At 37.3% G+C, this 25,689-nt stretch overlaps 1 protein-coding gene across 1 annotated transcript in view; it reads right to left on the bottom strand.

Moving 5' to 3' along the window:
• Window positions 1-25,689, bottom strand: part of LOC134539952 (outer dense fiber protein 2-like) — an 89,352-nt gene that overhangs the window by 52,302 nt on the left and 11,361 nt on the right. The window contains exons 2-6 of the mRNA XM_063382375.1: window positions 20,717-20,841; window positions 5,688-5,993; window positions 4,021-4,136; window positions 3,154-3,298; window positions 299-415 (exon numbers count right to left, since the gene is read on the bottom strand). Of these exons, the coding sequence (XP_063238445.1) occupies window positions 299-415; window positions 3,154-3,298; window positions 4,021-4,136; window positions 5,688-5,993; window positions 20,717-20,841 (809 nt within the window). The remainder of the gene's footprint in view (window positions 1-298; window positions 416-3,153; window positions 3,299-4,020; window positions 4,137-5,687; window positions 5,994-20,716; window positions 20,842-25,689) is intronic.

Here is a 25,689-nt window from a genome sequence, read left to right as displayed (position 1 = left end):
TCATCGACATAATAATTACTAAAAGCATAAATAAATCAATCACTAAACGCAATTACCATACTTACAGTCAATCACCACCCCTAAATAATTATCATAATATACAATATAAAATCATTACCAAATATCAGATCATACTTAATTTTTTTTATCTTTTTCATAAGTCTGAATGATAATTCCACCCATCACTCATCAATATGATTCCAATTACAATCTATCAGCACTTATAGATCACTAACATAATCATCCTCAGCCTCTTCATCACCACCACCACCACTACCACGAGCAGTGCAGGACTCACCAGCGCGGCCGTCTGGTTGGCGTGGTGGCTGATCATGGCCGCCATCTCTTGAGTCGCCTTGTCGCTCCGCGCGGGGCCGTCTCGCTCCGGGATCTCCCCCGCCGGCGACACCCCCAGCTGCGGGGCACAACGACACACTTGCCCGACGCTCCGGCTCGCGACCCTTCGAGGGCAGAGGGGCTCGGCGTGCACTGTGCACTTCCCGAGGTCCCTCAAGCAGGTTTGCTGACAGTTTCTACTGGCAGCATGGATGCACTTCAGCCTGATCACAGTCTCTCTGGGTTGTCTGAGGGGTCCCATAGATGTGGCAGTCTTGGTTAGGCACAATATGACACTCTAAGGATGGGGTTCCTCTAAGTCAACTACAGGTTAGCCGAATCAGGCAAAGGGGGAGCGGGTGACAATGATGCTAGGATGAGTAGCCTCTGTCTCTCGTTGTAGCTCCTCCTCAAACACCTCCAAGCCATGATGAAGTGGCGTACCATTTCCCTATAGCTCCTGGGAGCTCGTGTGGGTGGCATTCTAGCCCACAACCCGGCATGTTAAACAACTTGTGGCCCATAAAGTCAAACGATTGTCGTATGGCAGCAGTGGCCAGGAGGGATCCGAGATTTAGTTCGGCGCCCATCGTGTAGACTTTCTGCCGTACTGATATTGCAGTCCTTTTCGCAGGGTTCAGTGTCATGAGATTAGAGTGTACCATTAACGGAATGAATTGTTGCGGAAAACAGGAGCACCCGAAGAAAACTCACAGGCTCATTCTTTTAAAAATTGGGGGAGCTGGACCAGTCAGGAATGGAATCCGGGTTTAAAGCAATATACCTGAATTTTTTTAATAAATCTTTATTAAAAGTAATTAATATTGGATAATTTTCCATTAATAACAAACCAACCATCCCGCCTTAATTGACAAACTTTATTTTTTCTAAAATTACTGACTGTGACGAGAATTGTGACTTAATCAAATTAACAGATATTCACACCCATGCCTTTACCCGGGACTCGGACCCAGAACTCCTCCCACCGAAAACCGGTTTCCGCCCGACTGTGCTTCATATATTGGCAAATCAACCACAATGTCTCTAACGCTCGCAGGGGTGTTTATAGCCTAATAGGCAATGCAATTTCCTGTACCAACTTTATTAATGTTTGCATTAGAAATGTTTTGGAACCACTGGTCTGATATCTATGGATGTATTCATGAAAAAGTATGTCAGAATTGAATAAATATAAGCTGCTTAAAGTTTCTTAATTAAAAATTAATATATTTAAGCTTATAAGTATTTTAAATGTCAACAATGTTACGTGGCTGCTCTACCATAAATATACTTATTTTGAGAATCAAATTATCATTTTACACATTTTTTCTTTGAGCCTGAAGAGAGAAGTAGAGGATGGATAAAAATTAAGCAAAATATGGGACCCACTCTTCAGAAATTCTCAAAACCTAGCTCTGCATCCAACAACAGACAGATCGCATCTGATTGCCAAACAGCCCAGCAAACCAGAAGAGAAGAGGCCACTGATTAGCCCTTAGTCCCAGCCAATCACAGAAGCCCAGCTCCGATTGGCCAAACAAACAGGCCGAACCAAAATTATACATTTTGCTATCCAAACTTGTAAACAGTATCTACAAAGACAATAACTTTACAAATGATAGTAAGTCCATGCATTATCCACCCCTTCCACCTCTTATAATCGTCTATGCAGATTATTTCTTAAATCATTTAGTGCTAGAACCTGACTGGCGCGGCACTATTGGCCAATATGTAGGTTTTCAACAGCTTTCGAATGACCAATGGGGTGGTTTTCAAAACATACCTCCACATTTAAACGTGGCGAACGAGAAATTTAAATTTTTTCGTTGCTTGTAATTTCTATTCATGATCGCTCGGCATGCTGTGAGACTGCTGCTAGAGTCAGTTGACATTTTCAATGACTATTCATTTACTTTGACAGCCTACAATCATGGCCTTTTTCTTATTAAAATTAATATGAGTTTGTAAATACTTACTCTCCTACTAACTGAATTCTAGGGTAGAATTGAGATTGTGTATGTAGATGGCACCCGCAAGATGCGCTGTAGAATATGTTGTGCCCAAAACTAATCAGCTTGTTTGCCAAATGAACTGTCGAAAGAAGTGCCATGTCCGGGGTATCTCGGGTGTGGTTTTTCACTTTTCACTTTTTTTTCACTTTTAAATCCGAATTCAAGTGTAGCAATAGTATACAATGTTGCTTTATTAATGTATTTGAATATGTTCTTTGATATATTAAAAACCAACATTAAATCATTACTAACTTCTTAGCTTCGGTGTTAAGGCGACGTCCATTTAATAATGATGGTGTGCCTGACTTTTTGGCGTGTTTTGTTGCAACCATCATCTAGTTCGTTCTTTGAATATTTCTTGCAATAGGGAATATTGATTAAATTCATTATTGTGGACATATGCCATTGCTAGTTTGCACAATATGTCACAGAGAAAACCCGAATAATGGAAAAAGCCAAAATCAGTCGATCACATCACATCAGATGTCACATTCGTCATTGCTTGTTTTCTGAAGTGTTTCTGTATTCATATTTATTTGCCCATTCTTCTGTTTTCTCTATGACAAACATTACAAAATAGTAATAGCGTATTTCCAAAATAATGATTTAAATCCATCTCTAAATTATAAATGGCATGCAGTGGTCGTGCCAAAACTTTAGGCACACCTTAATCAAAGATTATATATTTTAACCAAATTAATTGTCAGTCTTTATGCCAGCTGATTTTGACAGTTCTATTGGCCAACCTGAAGAGGATAGACATGGATTCGGCACGAATGAACCCGTCAAAGTGTTACGCACTCACCCGCGACCGCAGGTTTGCCAACTGCTCGTTGAGCTTGGCGTTCTCGTTGCTGACAATCCACATGTCCCTCTGCAGGCAGTGCATCTTCTTCTCCAGCTGTTCCACCTCAGCGTCCTTCTGCACGATGGTGTCGACGAGCTCGGACCTGCGGGCGGGACGTCACCCGTCACTCGCGTGGTCACCCTCCCACCCCACCAGACCACACCCTCCCCCTCGGAATGGTTTCCAGAACGATAAGATAGGACCTCATAACACCCTACAACTAAATAACATTAGAGATCACAACAAATAATCTAATCCATTGCTTTGATGATTCATTTTATTCATGTCATAGATGTGTTAAATCAGCTTTATTTATTTATTTTTTTTTTTTTTCCCAAAATTTTGGACTTTCCATTTAACCGTGAGATATTAAATACCCCACATTCATCCAAACTGTTTTCTGGTAAATCAGCATATCTCATTTTATCATCACAACCTCCTGAATTGTGCTCAGGTACATGTTTACAACAACCCATTCAGTTGTATTCGCCCTCTGAAATAATCACTTGTCTTATTTTCTTCCAGCAGTTAGAAGCTTAGGAATACATTATTTATGTCCTGTCGTGCCAGAACTTTGGATTCGTAGCCCAAAGCAAACAAATGAGAAAAGTGGCAGAGCTTCATCTGGCATGTAGGGTACTTGCATATCATGCCATAGTAGGTTGTTTCGGGGCAATATATATATATATATAGAATGTATTGTTAGAGGATTCCATAACCTCAACAGCCACATGCGGCAGTTCTGTCTGCCACGCAAGACCGTGCCAAATAGTGGGGGGCCGCGAACTGTTCAACCACGCAGCTCGCGCGCGCCGTCTACCTGACCGCGGGTCCACGTGCGTCACGCACCTCACGTTCTCCAGGTGCTCGTTGTCGCAGGCGAGCTTCTCCTGGAGGGAGTAGCTGAGGCTCAGCTCGCTCGAGAGTCGGTCCACCAGCGCCTGCGCCAGTCCGCACGCTCACTCGTTCATTCCGTCACTGGTTTGCAGCCCATTCATCACAGTGACTCGTACAACATGAATTTCATAAAGAAAATGCTATGCTTTCCTATTTTCATAAAACAGATTATTATATTTTTACCCCTTCCAGTTGATCGATCACTATGCAATTGTAACACATTTTATTGTTTCTAAAAATGCTCTCAATATAATTTTTTTATGAAAGTTGCGTGATAAAGAATTAAAATTTGCCTAGGGAATATTTAAAATAAAATAAATAGAATCATTCATACCACCAAGAAAACCGAAATAAAATATATTTAATTTGATCTGTATTTAATAACCTATCTAACTTCCAAGTATTTGAACGATTTACTATAATATGAATATAGTAAAATAATGTATCAAAAACATCTAAATAATCGATATTTATAACATTTATAATTTTTAGGCTTCAAATTTTTTTCAATAATAATAAGAATATTAGCAGCCAGAGTACTGAAAGTTTTTGATCGAAATGTCGGTATAGTGCCTGTCAGTTAAATCACTTTCGGTCTAGTGCCACCAAAAAGAATCTAAGCGAAAATTGTTTGACGAAAAATCACTTCAAAAGTATAGAAGAAACGAGGCTAAGTCATGGAAAGAAAATGAAGGCTTAGGTGAGAACTAACTATGAATACATGTACCGCACGTTCCTGTGGAAATATTCGTGTCAAACTCACTACAGCGCAATTCCGTACCAGGAATTATTCATTATGATGTGAGGCGGTGCAGAGGGACGCCGCAGAGGATGCGGGCTCGAGTCCCAGTCTGCCCAACCTGGGACGGAGCCTTACAGCGGGCAATGGACGATTGCTTCCCCAATATCCCTGGCGTGTAGTCGTCAGTGCTACCAACTTTCAGGCACTCCCACCAGTAACAACATTTATGCATTCAATTCAACACGCGTTAAACAAGCGCTGAGAAGTTTACGCCTGATAATCGACCTTAAAAAATAATTAAGACCACTTATGTACAGTAACGAGATCTTCTATCCATCAAGTAGCTAATTTTAAAAATAATAAAGATTCGCAAAACAATTAATAGTTTTGTTAAAAAATATTCGTTTAATGTACAAGGTTCCTATTTATGTTAAGTACTGTACAAAATATTTAACTTATTATTGCAAGAGATTATAATAACAAGGCTTTTAACCCATTTATGGGTGTCGTGAACAAAGACAACGCCATGGTGTTGACATCTGTGACTTCCATAGGCATGTCAAGTCAGGGTGATTCCGCAGAGGTTTATCATTGCCTTCCACGGGATGAAGGTAAAAGGAACATCACAAACACGCAATCCTGAACCCAAGAAGAAGGTTTGATAACTTCCTTCCTCGGTCGGGAATCAAACTCGGCCTTTGGCCGACTAGGCAGACAGGCTAGCCACTGGACCCAATGGGCGGACATTACATGATATACATGGACGTAATTAACTATCGCACGAAACGCTGATTTTGAGACGTCTGTTTTCGTAGTAAACACATCACACTCCGTAGTTAGGTACGGGACGCACCTGTGGCTGCGGCGAGACGGTGGTGCCCAGCTCCTTGACGGGGCGCGGCAGCACCACGAGGCCGGGCAGCACCCCGTCGTTCAGTCCCGTCACGATGACGCGCGGGAGGCGGTCCTCGAGCCGCGCCGTGGCCGGCCCCGGACTGGCCGCGAGCAGCTCGTGCGAGGGCGGCTCCTCCGGGGCCGCCTCCAGCCCCACCAGGCCTTCCAGCTGCACCGTGGCCGCCTCCAGCTCCGCCATGTGGTCCATCAGCAGCGTGCACTTGGCGTCCAGCGCGGCCTGCTCCTCCTCCGTCATCACCTGCGCCTGCGCCCACACCCGCGCCCCGCAAACCTCCAGGGGTTCACGTCACGCTCGCACGCACACGAGCTCCACCTTTCAGCCTGTTCCTTAATAGTTATGTGATTTATGGTGCCACTTTTTGGCTTACTATATAACTATATTTACATGTTTATTGCACATTTTGCTCATATTTAGTTGTTAAAGTTACATTCATTGACATTATGAGAAATATAAGGTATAACAGAGTAAATGTAATATAGAGCTGAAATATTTCAGTTTAAAAATCACTGCTACTAGCTACTTCATTAAATAATCATAAGAGTTTTCAAATATGTTTTTTTTCTTATTAATTAAATTACTAGATACGATGAATCTAGAAAATTTTAATGCTATATTCCATTAGTTAGGGCCTTAACATGATAAAAATATAACCTTGACCACTATTTAATAAAAAAAGAACATGCTTCAATATATGTTTCTAAATATCATGAAAATCATTTTAAATAAGTAGCCAAATAGAAAAATGTGTAAATAATTTTTTTAACGAATATGTGATAATTACTATGAATAATTTTGCGATCATTTTGATTTCGATATATTTTTTTTTCAATTATTCAAATGCCAAATCATAAATAACATCTTGCAAAGCTTTTTGCTTGTAGTCATAATCTTGAGTACGGTTAAATCAATCTCTGAGATGGAATATATAATATATTTAATTTTGGAAACTGGATATACTGTAATAGTTATAGTGGGCCACGTATGCTGACTTTAAGCAGATGTATTCAAAGATATGTCCTATAGTTTTTAAAGTCATAAAGTGCTAGAAATAACTTTTACTGCACAATTTAACATAAATTTAATTAATATAAGTCGACGAGAATGAATCTATGAACATCTCTGGTAACTTTTCTGTAACCGACGTGGTGCTTACAAACTGAAATCGTGATCGAACCAATATGCTTAGCGATTACAACCAAAGAAGTTAGAGTGATGTATACCTTGAAGCCTCAGCACATTGAAAGAGAATACACGTATCAATAACTTATTGTGACAGCCAAATATATAAGCATACAGTCAGTTCACTCGCTCCCAAGAAGACGAGCCGGCATCTACTCCCGGTGGAGTAAAGCTCATAGTTTGCACAAAGAACTCTGCTGTGAGACTGTGAGGTTTTGTTTTAAGTGTTTCAGAACTCCGTTAAATGTATTTCGTCGGGTTAATCCTCTGATATCAACGAGACTTCAAACTATAGTTCTATTCACCTGACTATACTTGCGAAAATTGTATTTTCAATTTGCAAGATTTAAGTGGTTTATAAGCATATTTCATTTATAGGTGAATTCCATACTTTTTCTTTTGAAATTAATGCTGACATCTCTTAAATTACTTTTATTTACTGAAGGAAAATACGTGTTACATTCCTAATTTCCATTTGGATTACGCAACCACTATAATAATGTTTATTGAAATGAAAATTAATATGCTACTTTTATCTAAATATGCCGAGATATATTGTGCAGCGATATCGTAATAGGTATATAGATGGAGTAATATAAAATGTATTATAATGTTGCCCCCAGACGAAGAATTTTAACGAAGTGTATTCCGCGCAAAATTGACTAAAGTAAAATGATTTAGTTTCCTTAGAGCCATAGCAAACATAAACTATTTCACCAGCAAAGAACTTAATCATGAAAGATGCAAATATAAAAATTGAAAGTAATTGGTCATTTTTGTGGTGACATAATAGAAAAAAAATGAAAATCAGAATAAAAATACATGAACATAATAAGAAGGATATAAGCATAGTCTCAATATACAAAACTACGGAAATGTATAAATGATACTTACAAGTGTTTTATATTAATAAGAATTTCGATAAAGAATGAAATAAAGAGGCATATTATTTACCAAGACACAAATTATATATATACTAGCTGACCCGGCGAACTTTGTCCCGCCTTAGAGGCAATAAATCAGCAGATTTTGGATTTTATTAAATACAATTTTTTATTAAGATAATAAATACAAATAAAAAAATTCAAGTATTTTAATGATTCTTTATTGGCCATGTATTTTGGTGTATGGGTTGCACTCTTCATTGAAGCACCTCGTGATATACGACATTTTTTGTTTATTATCAGGCGCAAGAACAAATGACGCAGATGGTCTTCCGACCCGTGAACATGCCACATATAATTGACCATGGGAAAAAAATGGATTTTCTAGATTCAGACCACAAACTTTCAAGGATTGGCCTTGTGATTTGTTAATGGTCATGGCGAATGCAAGACGGATCGGAAATTGAAGTCGTTTAAACTTAAACGGCATATCGGTTGGGATCATCGGAATCCTCGGTATGAGAACTTCCTCACCTTCGAATTTTCCTTTGAGTATCGTCGCGTAAATCACATTGTTCATCAATTTACTTACCACAAAACGCGTTCCGTTGCACAGTTTTGGTAACGCGTTCCGTTGCACAGTTTTGGTTGGTTTATGGATAAATTTCTTGTGCGTCGAAAATTATCTCGTTGTTGATCTCTGAGGTTTGCTCGACGATTTCGTATTGCCAACCGAGCCGTTACACGGGCTGCATCGCTTTTCTCTTGTGATTGAGAAGCACGAAGTCGAGCCATACTAACGCGGCGCTCTCCACGTGCAATTTCTTGTTCTTCCTCAGTCCTTTCATTCGCAATGTTTCGAATCCTAGTTGCATTACGGCCTTGTCGGGAAAGATTTGATCGTCTTGGTCGCGGCATGGTATTGTTAATGATAATATCGGCACGATAAGCCAATAGAAACTCGAAAAAAACACATCAACCGGTCATCTTTAAAATTGTACACTGTCAAATTTTCAACCATACTTAACCATAGACAACATTACGTTCAGCTGTCAGTTGTGTTTTGTTAATTGTCACATTTTCAACCATACTTAACCATAGATAACATTACGTTTAGCTGTCAGTTGTGTTTTGTTATTCCATGTCAGTTGCATTTTGCCATACCATTTTTAACAAATGTTTACTGATGTTTTGACTGATAAATTTTTTGTTTTGCTTTCAGTTGCGTTTTGTTATACCACTTTTTTTACACGCTTTAAATTAGCTTCACCTGTATGTTTGTATGTTTGTAACCGACTCCTTTGGGTGCGATTTTGACCCACTTTAAACGGCCAGATTTCATTAAAACTTTGTAGATTTATCGAGGACCGATGACAATACACTACATTGATAAGATTATTCCATTATTAAATTTACAAAATAAGATTTTCGTCAATTTATATAAATTCACAATATTTAGTAGGCTTTGTTTACATCGCACCAAAGACAAACTGAAAGAAATGAGTTCGCACATTGTAAATAAAACCATTTCGCTCAAGTGCGAACTCTTTTCTTTCAGTTTGTCTTTGGCGCGATATAAACAAAGTCTACTAAATATTGTGACATTTAATTAAATTAAAAGTGGCATTTAATTAATTGACAAGTGAAAGTAGGTTATGATTATTGTGAACAATATACTTTCTTGATTTTCTATTTTTTAGTTTGGTTTTCTTTATAAAGCGTGTTTTTTAGTTTTTTAAACTTTTATTTTTCCCCCCCGGGAACAGGATAAAAAGTATCCTATGTCCGTCTCCTGGTTCTAAGCTACCTCCCTACACATTTTCAGCCAAATCGGTTCAGCCGTTCTTGAGTTATAAATAGTGTAACTATAGTAGGGCCGCAACGTCTTGGCGGATCGACTCCCTAGAGCTCAGCGACCTTGTAATCGACACGTCCCGCCTTGCCTGCTCCGCAGTTAGCAATGGCCTGGAAGTCTTCATGCCGTTCCGAAAACATTGGTCGAGAACAATCTCACATATGGTGCAACACAGCGCAGATCTTAATGACACAAAGGTGCGATAATGCTTTACGGTAATTTATTATGTAAAGGTAGTGCACCATTTGCTCGACAGGGCAGCTTAGTTAAACATAGTTAAACATAGCTATACAATTCTTTAAAGTTAAGAACTAAATTTGTAATTGTGAGATGCTGTAGGAAACACAATTAATTAAGACTTGCATGTAACTCCCTCGCTGATGCTTTCTTTTCCATTTGGTTTGGCTGAAATGTGAAGACGATCGACATGACACTTTCACGCACTTCAAGAACCTTACCACTTTTATACACACGGGTTGGTAATTTTTCCATAAAAGCACTCTGAAAGAACCATTTTAGTCATTTCGAGGGGGCCAAAAACCATATTTATAACAAACCATCCTCGCGTATTTTATAGTCTCCTGTTGTTGTGCTTGCTTTATAAACAAGAGAGGCTCCGGGAAGGAAGCTCTGCCTAGAACCAACGCTTACAACTATCAGTCTGTGCGCTGTATTTCCTGTTGCCATTACACATTCAACGTCACATTTCTTTTGCCAACATTTCTGAAAGGTTAAATTAGTGTCAACCCAGGATTCATCCATGTCAAATATCTTCTTCCCAGCCTCCCTGCACTGTTTCATCTGAGTTAGGTACCGTGATCGCCAAGCAACCACGTCAGATCTTTCAAGAAGAAGCATTCGCTTATTTTGGCTTCTTCTCCACACAAAACCCATTTCTTTGAGTATTTTACGCAGCGATGTCTTTCCCCAACTCCATCCGATTTTTTTCTTTCAAAACTGGCAGTAGTTTCCTTGTTGTGAAAACCACTTTTTTACTGCATAAAATTCGTAGCTAGTGTCTCTGATCACTCTTCTATCAAAGTCATCAACTGACAACAAATGTTTCCCAGTTTTTTTTGGCTTGAAATTAATCATTAAACATGAGAGGCTGTTTCACGGTCAAATAAAGGAGTGTTATATATATGTAAATATAAACATATAAATTGTAAATAAATAATGTATTAATATAATATACATTAATATATGATAAAATCATATATATATAATAAAATATATATTGCAATATATAATGTATATGTATGTATAATGTACCATGTAATATCATACAATGTAATATATCATGTAATATAATGCAATATAATGTGTAGCAATATCGGCTACACTTGTAGCAAACAAATATTCTAACAAGCGGTGCAGAAAGTTTGGAAAATTGCCAAATGCAAAACAAACAAACCGCGGGTGAAATTACGGGGAATGCGTTGAAAAACTTATAATGTTGTTGTTTGTTTTTTATTTGGCGTCTCTCTGTTGTGTTTTCGGATGCGCGAAACTGATCTTTGGCTTATACCTGTGTATCGCGCAGCTCTTTCTGTTGCTTTTGCAAGAGGTACTAGCAGACATTTGTTGGCAGCTTCTTCATCACAACACTGGATTACACTACTTATAATTCCCCTCTCCCCACTATGTATTACTTTATTGTATCCTGAATGTCCTGCGTCGGGCTCCATTATTCACTTCAGACTGAGAGCGTGGCGCCTGATGTTTTTGCTATGAAACGCATAGCTGCTGATGTGCGCGCGCAGCTGCTTCCCCTCTCATTTACTTTTCCCCGCTTCCCGCAAAACGACACACGACTTTCTTTTATATATATAGATATATGGCTTCTACCTTAACACCTACATTTGTGTAAACTTAAATATTATAGTGCTATATCATACCCTGCCACAATATAACAATATTTTGGTGGCAAGTGGTTTGGAGATAACAATTTACAGGAAGCCATATTTATTTAGTTTTTCCTTCACCATAAACGTTACATAGTGTGACACAGCATGATCAAAGCTTCTTTGGAATGTTTCAGTGTAAAATTGACAACAATTTGTGTCCTAATTTCAAGGTGACAGCCCATTCACATACTCTTGCATGATGCAATAGCGTGTCTCATCGTTAGTTTGCAATGTGCATTTACTCCCTCTTTCCAATGCACGGTTTCTGCCATTAGCGCTTTCCTTGTTTCGGTGTGCTCTGTTGCCAGATATACACTACAGAGCACAAATTTCTTAGATACAACTGTGTAATCCAGAGAACATTTTTTTTTTTAATATGCCTGAAACATCAAATTTGGAATGATAATTTTAAATATACTTTTCCTTTTAGTATTTTATCAAGAACATCATCTGACAATATTCAGGTTTTTATTACCTAAGAAGCTGATTATTACTAATGAAGGCATCTTGGTTTCAACTGGTTTTGTCAACAATTTATGTATATTATTTAATATTAAATAAGTTTGCTCTTTTTGGCATAGCACATCATTTTATGGAATATCATATCATCAGTAGTGACCGAATGCTACAAATATTTTCTAATGTGAAATAATAATTGGTGTTTAGCGTTGGATTATTTTTTGCCAGAATTTCTACTTCTATAATGTTACTGACAATAGAAAATAATCAAGTGCCTTAGGAAAATGAACATATATTAAAATAAAAAATTTACCTATATTATAACTAATTTTAGCTAACGATGATGTACAAAATAAAATTTTGAATATTGACAAGCTGGATAGTATTATTTTGGCAAAAACAGGTAGCCAATTTTAATGTATTGCAATAAAAACGTGAGACATACTGTAGAGTGCGAGATAAGAGAATGTATTCAAAATAATAACACTGCGTATTTGAGTTCACGAAGCATTTAACGCACAGCATCAGTAAGCCAGACGTGTGCTGGACTAAAGAAAGTTATGAGTATTTTAGAACAGTTGTGACTAAAAATAAATAAATGTGAGAGACCATGCAATTTCTACATTTATATTTCATTAAAAAATTCTTGTATTTAAAGAGCTGCTATATTTGTATGCTATGCCCGCAGTCATTAATTTTTTTAAAATAATTACTTTGACAGTAAAATTACAAATACTATCAGTAGTATAGGATAGCCGGTCCTGCGGCAGGATGCAGGATGTGGTTGTGGTAGCGGTGTCAGCCATATTTGATTGTGACGTCATGACGGCCATCTTGGATGAGCGTAACGGGACAAAACGCAACGGGACACAGCGTAACGGGACACAGCGTAACGGGACATAACGTAACGGGACAAGTAGATCACGGCGGCCATTTTGAATCCACCATCTTGGATCCGCCATTTTGGATGACGTCATTTTGTTTTCTAGAAAATTCCGGCATTGTGTTGTCCGCCATCTTGGATGATGACGTCACCGTTGCAATTTCCGTTATGGCCGCCATCTTTAACTTTTATATTTATTATCCGATTTTAATGAAATTTTTTAAATTTATAAAAAAAAAATTAATAAAATTTTAATATATTTTTTTTAAAAAACGTACTTTTTAGACAAGGAGTTCGGAGTCCTCGGTTCGAACACGACGAGTGCAAAAAAAATTAAAATGACGTCCGATCCTTCCCTCACAGTGGACGCAGGCAGACTGACCCCCACCACTTATGTCAAAAAATACATATCTTCACCTAGTATAACGTCATGTCCGCCATCTTGAAATTTGGACGCCATCTTGAAAATATTTATTATCCGATTTTAATGAAAAAAATTCCAAAATTCATCAAAAAATTAATGTATTTGAATTCTGTTTGATTATATCTATGTACGTCCTTGGTTCGATTCCCGGCGAGAGTAAACGGTCGATCCTTCCTCAATGAAAGCTACCTAGACTGATCTACCACAAACAATACCAAGGTATATATCATCAACTGGTATGACATAATGTCCGCCATCTTGTCTTCATCCACTGGAGACCACCATCTTGTTTTCTTCTGCTAGAGTGTGCCGATAACATGTAGTATAATTATCTGGTCACCATACTTTTGGCCTCATCTGTTGACATTGATCATTGACCTTGGCCTTTGACCTTGGCCTTTGACCTTGACCTTGAACTTTGTCCTTGACCTTGAAATTTGAACTTGACCTTGAAATTTGACCTTGACCTTGAAATTTGACTTTGTCCTTGTCAACCATCATGGATCCGACATTTTATGTTCAGTACATGCTACCAGGAGCGACCACCTACCGGAGTACACCATCTTGTGTGTGTACTTGTATTATGGAGTACATTTCCATCTGGTTAATTTTATTCTAACCCACTACAGTGCAGTAATCATTTATTACTGTGACACACGCCATCTTGAAATTTGGACGTCATCTTGAAAATCCGTAATTTTAATGCTAGATATTCGGGAAAAAGTTCAAAATTCATTAAATAATTCACTCATTAAAGTAATGATTGATTAGATCGATTCCCGTCCTTGGTTCGACCCCTGACCGATACCAAACAACTTTAATTTTAAAAAATACCACAAAAGCGACAGGTTTGAGATAATAAAAACACAGCAAGTTCTTTTAAAAAATACTTTTATTACATACATACTACACTACTACAAGTACATAATAAACACAGACAAAGTACTAAAGTCTTGTGGATTCCTCGATTCAAACAGTCTTCTTATTGTACGGACTAAGCCTTTTACATGACTTTAAATGTCTATCCGATCCGTTCATCACCGCAGCCAGAGACGAACTGAAGTTCATATCAACAGGGTCCCACTTATATATTCTCATTTGCTGGTACAACACACGAGTCAAAACAATAACCATGTTCATTATACTTCTCGGAACATTTTTTATAATGAAGATGTAAGCTATCAAGACGAAATTAGTTTTTTGCACTTATTGCACTGAAATTGTATTCTTTTAACATTATTAGATCAACTGCTTCTTTCATGTCTGCGAGCATTTGAGGTAATACTAAATGATGCGTCACAGTATTTGCACCGACGCAATGTACGCTTTTCATTAGTGGAAGAATCCATTGCTGACGATGAAACTTCGGATGATGGTGGTATCACATCTGTTGAAATCTCCTCCAATGTTGACGTCGTCGTTGCCAACGGGATCTGCACCTTCTCCATCGTAGCTGTCGTCAAGGTTCCCGTAGACGATGGTACAACCTCAGAGTTCGACGTTAAAGACGGTAAAGATGCCATCGAGGTCTCAAGAACAGCTAATTGACACGACTTATGCACCAGAAGAAACAAACTAGGTGATCCTTACACCGCCGACGTCAGTAACAAACTGAGCGTCCTGCTGTCTAGGACTCGCTTATATACATGCACCGTATGGTATAATACGCTAGTCAAATCAAGAACCATTTACAATAATACTAGAGTCAAATCTACAAAAAGAGGATCATTTGATCGAAAAAAAAATTCGATCTCTCCAATATACGCCAGGCTCCAAGAGCTACAATTCACGTCATCAGATCCATCTACATTTTGCTCCTATGCTTCAATTAACCATTAGCTACAAGTGCTCCAACAGCTCCATCAGCTCCAACACGTAATGTACGCAATGTACGCACAATACATGCAATTTACATGCAATAAATGTAATGATCACTCAGTACACACAGGAAACGGAACGTACACACAGTACACACAGGAAACGAAACGTACACACAGTACACACAGGAAACGAAACGTACACACAGTACACACAGGAAAAGAAACGTACACACAGTACACACAGGAAACGAAACGTACACACAGTACACACAGGAATCGAAACGTACACACAGTACACACAGGAAACGGAACGTATACACACAGTACACACAGGAAACGGAACGTACACACAGTACACACAGGAAAAGGAACGTACACACAGAACACACAGGAAACGGAACGTACACACACAGAAAACGGAAAGTATACACACAGTACACACAGGAAACGGAACGTACACACAGGAAACGGAACGTACACACAGTACACACAGGAAACAGAACGTACACACAGGAAACGAAACGTACACACAGTACACACAGGAAACGGAACGTACACACAGTACACACAGGAAACGATACGTACACACAGTACACACAGGAAACGAAACGTATACACACAGTACACACAGAAAACGGAATGATCACACATACATTAGCGGAAACACACAGGCTTAGTTGGAAATCAGAATACAAGAAATAAAAACATTAAATTTTTACTTTCAATATTTAATTACTTCTCAACATTACACAAATACAAGTAAAAGAAGCCATTATTGTATGTAGCCAGCTTTCCTCAGTTCTTTGAGTATGAAGGATATTTCTTTGATGCACGAATAGTTTCCTGCACAAAGCGAGTCATGTAGAAGTCTTAGCCGATCAACCAATATGTTTGGATCTTTCCATGATGTGTAATCAATCTCTTCTACCAACATCTTACTTGCTTGTTTATTATAAATACTGTTAATATCACAATCGTCCCAGTGATCATAATAAGCATTATCAGATTTATTTATTATAACACGACGTTTCCATCGTTTCGGTCTCAGAACATCGCCACATTCTTCGATCTTGTCAGCTCTAGGTGCTTCATCACAGTCTATGCCTTTGTCAACAGCCTCAGAGTCACTGTAACAATCACTGTAGAAGACATCCTCTTCACCCAGATTACCGTATGAATTCGCTATCGATGATGTCGAAGTGTCTTCATCGTCTTCATGCTTCCTTTTTAGGAGTCCATCATTTTTACAAAGAATGGAGGATCTACTGAATATAGGCTTGAATGTATTCTCACTTTTCACGGTGTTGATACTTCCATTAGTTTCAGTCTTCCCGAAGCCATTAGCATCCTTCAATTTATGTTCTTCCTCACGATCGGGTGAGCCAATACTATCACGCTCAGGACAAGGAAAATTATTGTCGTAATGCAGATCACTCTTCTTTAGTCTAGTGGATCCATCGGTGTCCTCTATGCCGTAAGTAGTCTTGACTTTACATGTTCTACCATGTCTTTTTAAGCTGTCAATTCGTGTTAACAACCTGCTACAACGATTACAGCTTAACATGTTGCGTAGTGGGTTTCTAGCACAATCATTCTTCTCATGACGTCTAGCATTCCTTCTCATGGCAAAATCCTTGCCACAGTAAATACAGCGGCTTCCTTCCGATTCAGCTGCAGATAACAAACCACGATCCATGGTAGCTTCTGTGACTAATATTAGATACAAACTGTCAGTTTTCTCCAATTGGAACCATTTCTTAAATAGAGTTTTTGAAATATTTCATCAGCGAGAGTTAAGTTATCTAATGCAAAGCAAATTGATGCAAGTAGTTCTGGCTGTCGTCAACAGATGTCACCACGTGTTACTTGCAGGTAAATAATATCTATTTCATTAATGTGGGATGCGGAACGCTCACTATCGATCGCAAAAGGGAGGTTGGCTTCGATAGTATCCATAGAGAAAAAAAGTTCATCCTTCCTGCTAGTGCTTCTCAGATTTCTCACGGTCCGCCATCTTGGATTGTGACGTCACTGCGGCCATCTTGGATGGGTGTGACCTTGACCTTTGACCGAAACCGCAGGAATGATCGCAAACACACGGATTAACCATCAAAATATTGATAAGAATAATCAGGAGCACACGGAGAAAACCATCATAATATTGGCAAGAATAATCAGGAGCACACGGAGAAAACCGCCACAAGTTTTCTTTGATATCATAAAAATACTAAAAAAAATAATGAATAAAAAATTAAAAATAAAAACAAAAAAAAAATTGAAACATTCTGGCTTGTACTAGAACTCTATCTTTGCTCAACAATGAGAAGTTCACAAGCTAGCAGAATCTTTGAATTTTTTTTGTTTTTATTCTGTTTCCTGTGTGTACTGTGTGTACGTTCCGTTTCCTGTGTGTACGTTCCGTTTCCTGTGTGTACTGTGTGTATACGTTCCGTTTCCTGTGTGTGTACGTTCCGTTTCCTGTGTGTACTGTGTGTACGTTCCTTTTCCTGTGTGTACTGTGTGTACGTTCCGTTTCCTGTGTGTACTGTGTGTATACGTTCCGTTTCCTGTGTGTACTGTGTGTACGTTTCGATTCCTGTGTGTACTGTGTGTACGTTTCGTTTCCTGTGTGTACTGTGTGTACGTTTCTTTTCCTGTGTGTACTGTGTGTACGTTTCGTTTCCTGTGTGTACTGTGTGTACGTTTCGTTTCCTGTGTGTACTGTGTGTACGTTCCGTTTCCTGTGTGTACTGAGTGATCATTACATTTATTGCATGTAAATTGCATGTATTGTGCGTACATTGCGTACATTACGTGTTGGAGCTGATGGAGCTGTTGGAGCACTTGCAGCTAATGGTTAATTGAAGCATAGGAGCAAAATGTAGATGGATCTGATGACGTGAATTGTAGCTCTTGGAGCCTGGCGTATATTGGAGAGATCGAATTTTTTTTTCGATCAAATGATCCTCTTTTTTAATTTGTAGATTTGACTCTAGTATTATTGTAAATGGTTCTTGATTTGACTAGCGTATTATACCATACGGTGCATGTATATAAGCGAGTCCTAGACAGCAGGACGCTCAGTTTGTTACTGACGTCGGCGGTGTAAGGATCACCTAGTTTGTTTCTTCTGGTGCATAAGTCGTGTCAATTAGCTGTTCTTGAGACCTCGATGGCATCTTTACCGTCTTTAACGTCGAACTCTGAGGTTGTACCATCGTCTACGGGAACCTTGACGACAGCTACGATGGAGAAGGTGCAGATCCCGTTGGCAACGACGACGTCAACATTGGAGGAGATTTCAACAGATGTGATACCACCATCATCCGAAGTTTCATCGTCAGCAATGGATTCTTCCACTAATGAAAAGCGTACATTGCGTCGGTGCAAATACTGTGACGCATCATTTAGTATTACCTCAAATGCTCGCAGACATGAAAGAAGCAGTTGTTCTAATAATGTTAAAAGAATACAATTTCAGTGCAATAAGTGCAAAAAACTAATTTCGTCTTGATAGCTTACATCTTCATTATAAAAAATGTTCCGAGAAGTATAATGAACATGGTTATTGTTTTGACTCGTGTGTTGTACCAGCAAATGAGAATATATAAGTGGGACCCTGGTGATATGAACTTCAGTTCGTCTCTGGCTGCGGTGATGAACGGATCGGATAGACATTTAAAGTCATGTAAAAGGCTTAGTCCGCACAATAAGAAGACTGTTTGAATCGAGGAATCCACAAGACTTTAGTACTTTGTCTGTGTTTATTATGTACTTGTAGTAGTGTAGTATGTATGTAATAAAAGTATTTTTTAAAAGAACTTGCTGTGTTTTTATTATCTCAAACCTGTCGCTTTTGTGGTATTTTTTAAAATTAAAGTTGTTTGGTATCGGTCAGGGGTCGAACCAAGGACGGGAATCGATCTAATCAATCATTACTTTAATGAGTGTTTTATTTAATGAATTTTGAACTTTTTCCCGAATCTCTAGCATTAAAATTACGGATTTTCAAGATGACGTCCAAATTTCAAGATGGCGTGTGTCACAGTAATAAATGATTACTGCACTGTAGTGGGTTAGAATAAAATTAACCAGATGGAAATGTACTCCATAATATAAGTACACACACAAGATGGTGTACTCCGGTAGGTGGTCGCTCCTGGTAGCATGTACTGAACATAAAATGTCGGATCCATGATGGTTGACAAGGACAAAGTCAAATTTCAAGGTCAAGGTCAAATTTCAAGGTCAAGTTCAAATTTCAAGGTCAAGGACAAAGTTCAAGGTCAAGTTCAAAGGCCAAGGTCAAAGTTCAAGGTCAAGGTCAAAGGCCAAGGTCAAAGGCCAAGGTCAATGATCAATGTCAACAGATGAGGACAAAAGTATGGTGACCAGATAATTATACTACATGTTATCGGCACACTCTAGCAGAAGAAAACAAGATGGTGGTCTCCAGCGGATGAAGACAAGATGGCGGACATGATGTCATACCAGTTGATGATATATACCTTGGTATTGTTTGTGGTAGATCAGTCTAGGTAGCTTTCATTGAGGAAGGATCGACCGTTTACTCTCGCCGGGAATCGAACCAAGGACGTACATAGATATAATCAAACAGAATTCAAATACATTAATTTTTTGATGAATTTTGGAATTTTTTTCATTAAAATCGGATAATAAATAAAGATTTTCAAGATGGCGTCCAAATTTCAAGATGGCGGACATGACGTCATACTAGGTGAAGATATGTATACTTTGACATAAGTGGTGGGGGTCAGTCTGCCTGCGTCCACTGTGAGGGAAGGATCGGACGTCATTTTAATTTTTTTTGTACTCGTCGGGTTCGAACCGAGGACTCCGAACTCCGTGTCTAAAAAGTACGTTTTTTAAAAAAAATATATTAAAATTTTATTAATTTTTTTTTATAAATTTAAAAAATTTCATTAAAATCGGATAATAAATATAAAAGTTAAAGATGGCGGCCATAACGGAAATTGCAACGGTGATGTCATCATCCAAGATGGCGGACAACACAATGCCGGAATTTTCTAGAAAACAAAATGACGTCATCCAAAATGGCGGATCCAAGATGGTGGATTCAAAATGGCCGCCGTGATCTACTTGTCCCGTTACGTTATGTCCCGTTACGCTGTGTCCCGTTACGCTGTGTCCCGTTGCGTTTTGTCCCGTTACGCTGTGTCCCGTTATGCTCATCCAAGATGGCCGTCATGACGTCACAATCAAATATGGCTGACACCGCTACCACAACCACATCCTGCATCCTGCCGCAGGACCGGCTATCCTATACTACTACTATCTCCAAGCAAAAACCACTGCTCTATTATAAGCAGTTGACTGGGGTGAGAAGTTCTTTTAAGATAAATACTATTGCTTTGTCTACTGTTCATCACAAGTGTTTTATTGAAGAGGAAGTTGTTTTGCTCAACTTCTCTTCAGTAATAACAGTTTGTTTTATAATGGTTGTTATGCTTATCTAGAATGAAGTATTCTTTTGTACATATGTTTTGTATTTATGTAAGAAACGCGCAACTTACCTGACGCTTCTCTTTGATGAAGTCCTTCGCATCTGAGATTTGTGCTTGCACATCGTCGATCTTACTCTCGGTGGTTTCGATCTCCCTCACAACTTCCAGGTCTGCGTTGGATTTCGCCCCTCCATCTGAAAACACACGGACCCATTAGTACCGCTTGCCTGACGGCTGAATGGATGGGTTTATTTTTAAAAGAGATTCCTTTGAAGTTGACAATAAATAGTCTGTAATTCTACAAGAAACATTATAAATTTGTACAACTCATTGCTATTATTATTTTTGTAGACATTAAAGACGATTTTGGATACAATACTGAATATTTCTTGTCACGCTTACGAAAATTGGTTTATAATTTAAAATTTGATACAAGCATTCATTTTTAGAGCGGTATACTATACTGCTGCTAAACTTCTTCGGTGTGTTCTTACTGCTGGTGCCAGTACCATTAATAGTACTCGTTTATTTATATATAGACCCTTTTGTTGTGTGTGTGTTGTCGGGACGATATACACTGGCTGTCACTATTTTTCAAAATATATATATAGACATATATATATGTGTCAATGGTACTGTTATGCTCTTGTACTCTGACCCTTAGAAACATGCAAAAAAAAATGTTATTTATCATAAAACACACACTCTTGGACACAGGTAGCTAGGTAACATATATCAACACATAGGGATAGAATTCAGGTTTTTATTAATAATAAAAATTGCTATTCATCAGGGACAACTAACATATGTGTAGAGATAAAAATCAATATTAATATAATTAGATAAAAAAAATCACAGAAAAACAATCCTAACGATACTGAACATGACTCGTGGATATGCGCTTGTGTAAATTAAAACATCAGGAAAATACGTAGCACACATGAATCGTTCACAAAAGTTCGTTAGTGTATGTTCAGAAAATAAATCAAATGATGTTTTTACGGACGCATTCTTACATACCAGAAAATGTTTGAAATCATAGCACAATTAATAATTAGTATGATTACTGTTTATGTTTATATTTGGGTTCGTATTTGCCTTGGCTTAACTCAGTTTATATGGTAGAGACACGAAACTTGTACTCCCATTTCACCTCTGGGTATCACAAAATAAAATAATAATTTAAATCTTGGAACTAATAATTCATGACGTAGTTCAGGATAATTGACACCTTTTACGTGAAAACTAATCAGTTTGTAGTCAAATCGGAGTTATTTACGACGAAATTACATACAGCTGGGTATGTCTATGGGCGATACAAAATGCAAGATCTTTACTTACAGATTTTCACTCCTAATAACATATCCGTCAGAATATGCCCTTATAATCTTACACATTATTTATTTATACGTCGTTTAAGCTCATCCTGAGTGTCGGATGGCATAATCTAGCTAGCTATATTTCAAATTTAAAATAGGCCTCGCGCCTTTGCGTCGGCATCAGACGCCTTCATACAACCAACCTCTTAATTAATACGTTCTAGACGCCTCACATCTAAAACACGGCCTCTCATTGGCCGAAACCAAAATCGGTTAGCGTAATTTACAATATAAATACCGTAAATAACACTTATTAATACAATTGAAAACACAAAAATGCGGTAAATTTAAAACGAAAATTTCCAACAATGAAAATTTCTTTAAGTAATACCCCGAATAAAATCATCGTTTATTCGTTAAGTTCATTAGTCCTTAGAGGGGTATACTCAATTGGCTGTCCATATAAGTCCATTTCAGGTCATAGAGCATAGCTCTCGTAGATATACATAATTAATAAAAATATATTTAAATAACTTTTGCGGGCGAACAATATACAAATTAAATAATAAAATTTCATAATAATAATAATAACAATCAAAATAATAAGACTTTATAAATAATAGTATCATTAAAATAAGTCATAACTTTCTGTGCATTATGAAAATAGTAACAGCACAGCGGAAAAAATAATTGAATATTTGAAAATTATTGGACTTTATTTGGTTTTATTGTTCTTATTAATGTTTGCAATATATACTGGAAAACTTTTCAATTAATTTTAACTAATGTTAGTACTGGGACAACACAAAGCACCGGTAAGAATCTTAATATGGTATTATTGCGAACATTATTTTTTGTAGTGTTACAGTTGCTTTCGTGTAAATGTGAAAATGTACAATATCTCCAATTTTCCATAATTATTTAAGTTCAATTTACAAAAAAAAAATTACAGTGCATGGGCGAGTGAGAGCAACGAAGGTTCAAGGCTATTTTGCAGTGACTATATCACTGTTATTTTGAGTGCACAAGCGTGGGCGTATGGTGGTCAAAAACATTTTTGATATATTTTATATATATTAAGACACAAGAAATATAGTTGGTTGAAGTCACATTTTCGTTATTATGTATTTAAACAGGCTTATCTGCTCATTTGCTAATCATGTGATATGTTCTTTTCTTCACTGAGGCAAAAGTTTTCCAAACTCATTAAGTCTGCATTTTAAGCTTATCAACGTCAAATCATTGAAAATATAATATTTAAAAGTAATAATTGATTATTAAATTATCTTTAATAATATGTATTTTATACATAAAGATTACTTCCCTATTCCTCAAGTGTTTTTGCATTGTAGAGTTGTGTTTCTTTTTCCGATTTAGGAAAAATTCAGCAAAATTAAATATTTTATATCTAACCACACTAACTAATTAGGTTGCTTTTAGATGCATGGTATTTCACGGATTTAATGGGTGAAAAATATACAGTTGCTTATGACTCGCTTTATGGAAGCTTTAGTCTAAACATGTTCAATGAAGTACCGATAATTTTTTTGATTTAATACAATTTTTTTGGATATACGCCATTGCAACTGCTTTAAATCTAAATTCACCATTGCATGAATCATTTAAAGAACGTGACAATTTTAATATTTTAGTATACACGTACATCCTTGCTTAGTGCCAAAACTAGAGGCAGACGGCTTAAAAACTATCTGATCCTACTGATGTAAATAAAGCCCTCGACCCCAGGGTTATACGACTAGCACGCTGTCACATCTGGGGGTGACCAAAATGTCTAAATATGTTGGGTGCTAAAGCATAAAGACACAAGGCACAAGGTAACCGAGATAGTCGTGCATGGGTGAGCTGATCGCATGTGGAAGAGGAGGGAACTGAAGACTTAATTTTACACAATTAATATTAACTACTGATTTGCTACTACTTTCACAAAAATCCAAGAAAATTTCAGGAAATTTATTTAAGAAGAAAGCATTGAGCCAAACGTTGTTATAGCTACATCCCATCTATGGAAGTACTGAGGCAAAGTCAATATGTGCCTCAAGCTTATCGTTAGTGTGTGTTTAAACTGTATTAAAATTCTTGTTTTACGTAGATAAAATATGACATGTCGGAGTAAAAGTTATTTTAGGAAAATTACTGAGTGTAACGGTTTCAATTAATATACAGATTTTCTGTTCAAATTTTAAGTTTTTATCTTTTAACTTAATATTTTAACAACAATTTTACTCTCTTTCATCAATTTTTATATTTATGCCATTTAACCTGAACCCATTCTTCCACAATCATTTTTCAAACAGACGCAAACACTTCGATGTGTTTTGTTAGAGGTTTATCTTTAAAGATTAATACATGTAACCAAGATTTTATCGTTTTATATTTTGATAAATTTAAATATGAAACCGTGGAAGGCAGTGGTGAGACATCGTAGAATCACCCTGCCTTGGAAAGTAGGCCTATAGGAGATGTCACGGCAGTCATCATCGTGGTGTTACCTGTGCCCACGACACCCAGTTATGAGCTGAAACGACTCATCAGCAGTTGTGAAATGTTTAATAATTCGTAGTCATAGTTTTATTTTAATGAATGTCGCACAAATGTCACTAGTTTCGTGCATTAAATATATGTACATGTAATTACTCACATTGTGGCAAATATAATTTGTATCGATAAAAGAAATAACAATATTTAACTAATTAACCTACTTAATAGTGTAAAATTTATCTGATTGATTGCATTTTTCAAATTTATTTCTGTAATGTCCTAGTTTCAAATTTAAATTTTAATATTTGTTACTGTATTATTTCTACAGTAGTATTGATAAGAAATAAAAATCAACATGCACTGGTGATAGACTCATTTTTTTTTATATATTTTCTTGTATTGTATGTTTTTTTATATGAAGTTAGATATTAACTGAATTACAAATATAAAAAAACACTATTTTATTACCTTGCAATTTTAATAGATCAACTTAATTTAATTCTTAACCAAAAGTAAATTTGGTATATATTACGAAATATTTATGACTAGCGGCCCGTCCCGGCTTCGCACGGGTGGACATGATTTGTTTTATATTTTTACCTTTTATTTATATTTTTGTTGTTGTTTCATTTCTATATTTTTTAACACAGTATCACATTATCTATGTATACTAACAATCCGAATTTGTTCACCTTTTTTTATTAAAGTAACTTATTTAATCTTAAGGGAGACATATTACTTAGTATTTTTTATTTACATTTTTTCAATATTTTACATAGCCCCAAGTATTGTTGGACAATGGATTAGCTCAAACTGTTAACAGTCTATAAATTCTGATAGACACAATCTATCCCGACATCGAAAATCTCACTGAAAGATATTTCAATTGGCTCTGTTCGAGGGCGATAGTTTCACCGAGAAACTACTCAGTAAATGAGATAAATAGAATGATTATGGAAAAAGTACCGGGTGATTTTAAATGTTACAAATCTATTAACACCGTGTACAACACTACCCACAAGAATTTTTAAATTCCCTTAATTCTGCCGGCTTGCCACCCCACGAACTAAAATTAAAAGGAGGTACTCCCATTATGCTATTGAGAAATTTAAGCCCTCCTAGTATGTGTAATGGCACAAGACTTTTGATAAAGGAATTACGAGACAATGTGATTGTAGCAACAATCATCACTGGGCCCACGGCCGGACAGCTCGCTCACATTCC

This window comes from Bacillus rossius, chromosome 1 (assembly GCF_032445375.1).
Source record: "Bacillus rossius redtenbacheri isolate Brsri chromosome 1, Brsri_v3, whole genome shotgun sequence".
NCBI classification, from domain to species: domain Eukaryota; kingdom Metazoa; phylum Arthropoda; class Insecta; order Phasmatodea; family Bacillidae; genus Bacillus; species Bacillus rossius.
This window is presented reverse-complemented; position numbering and strand designations above follow the sequence as displayed.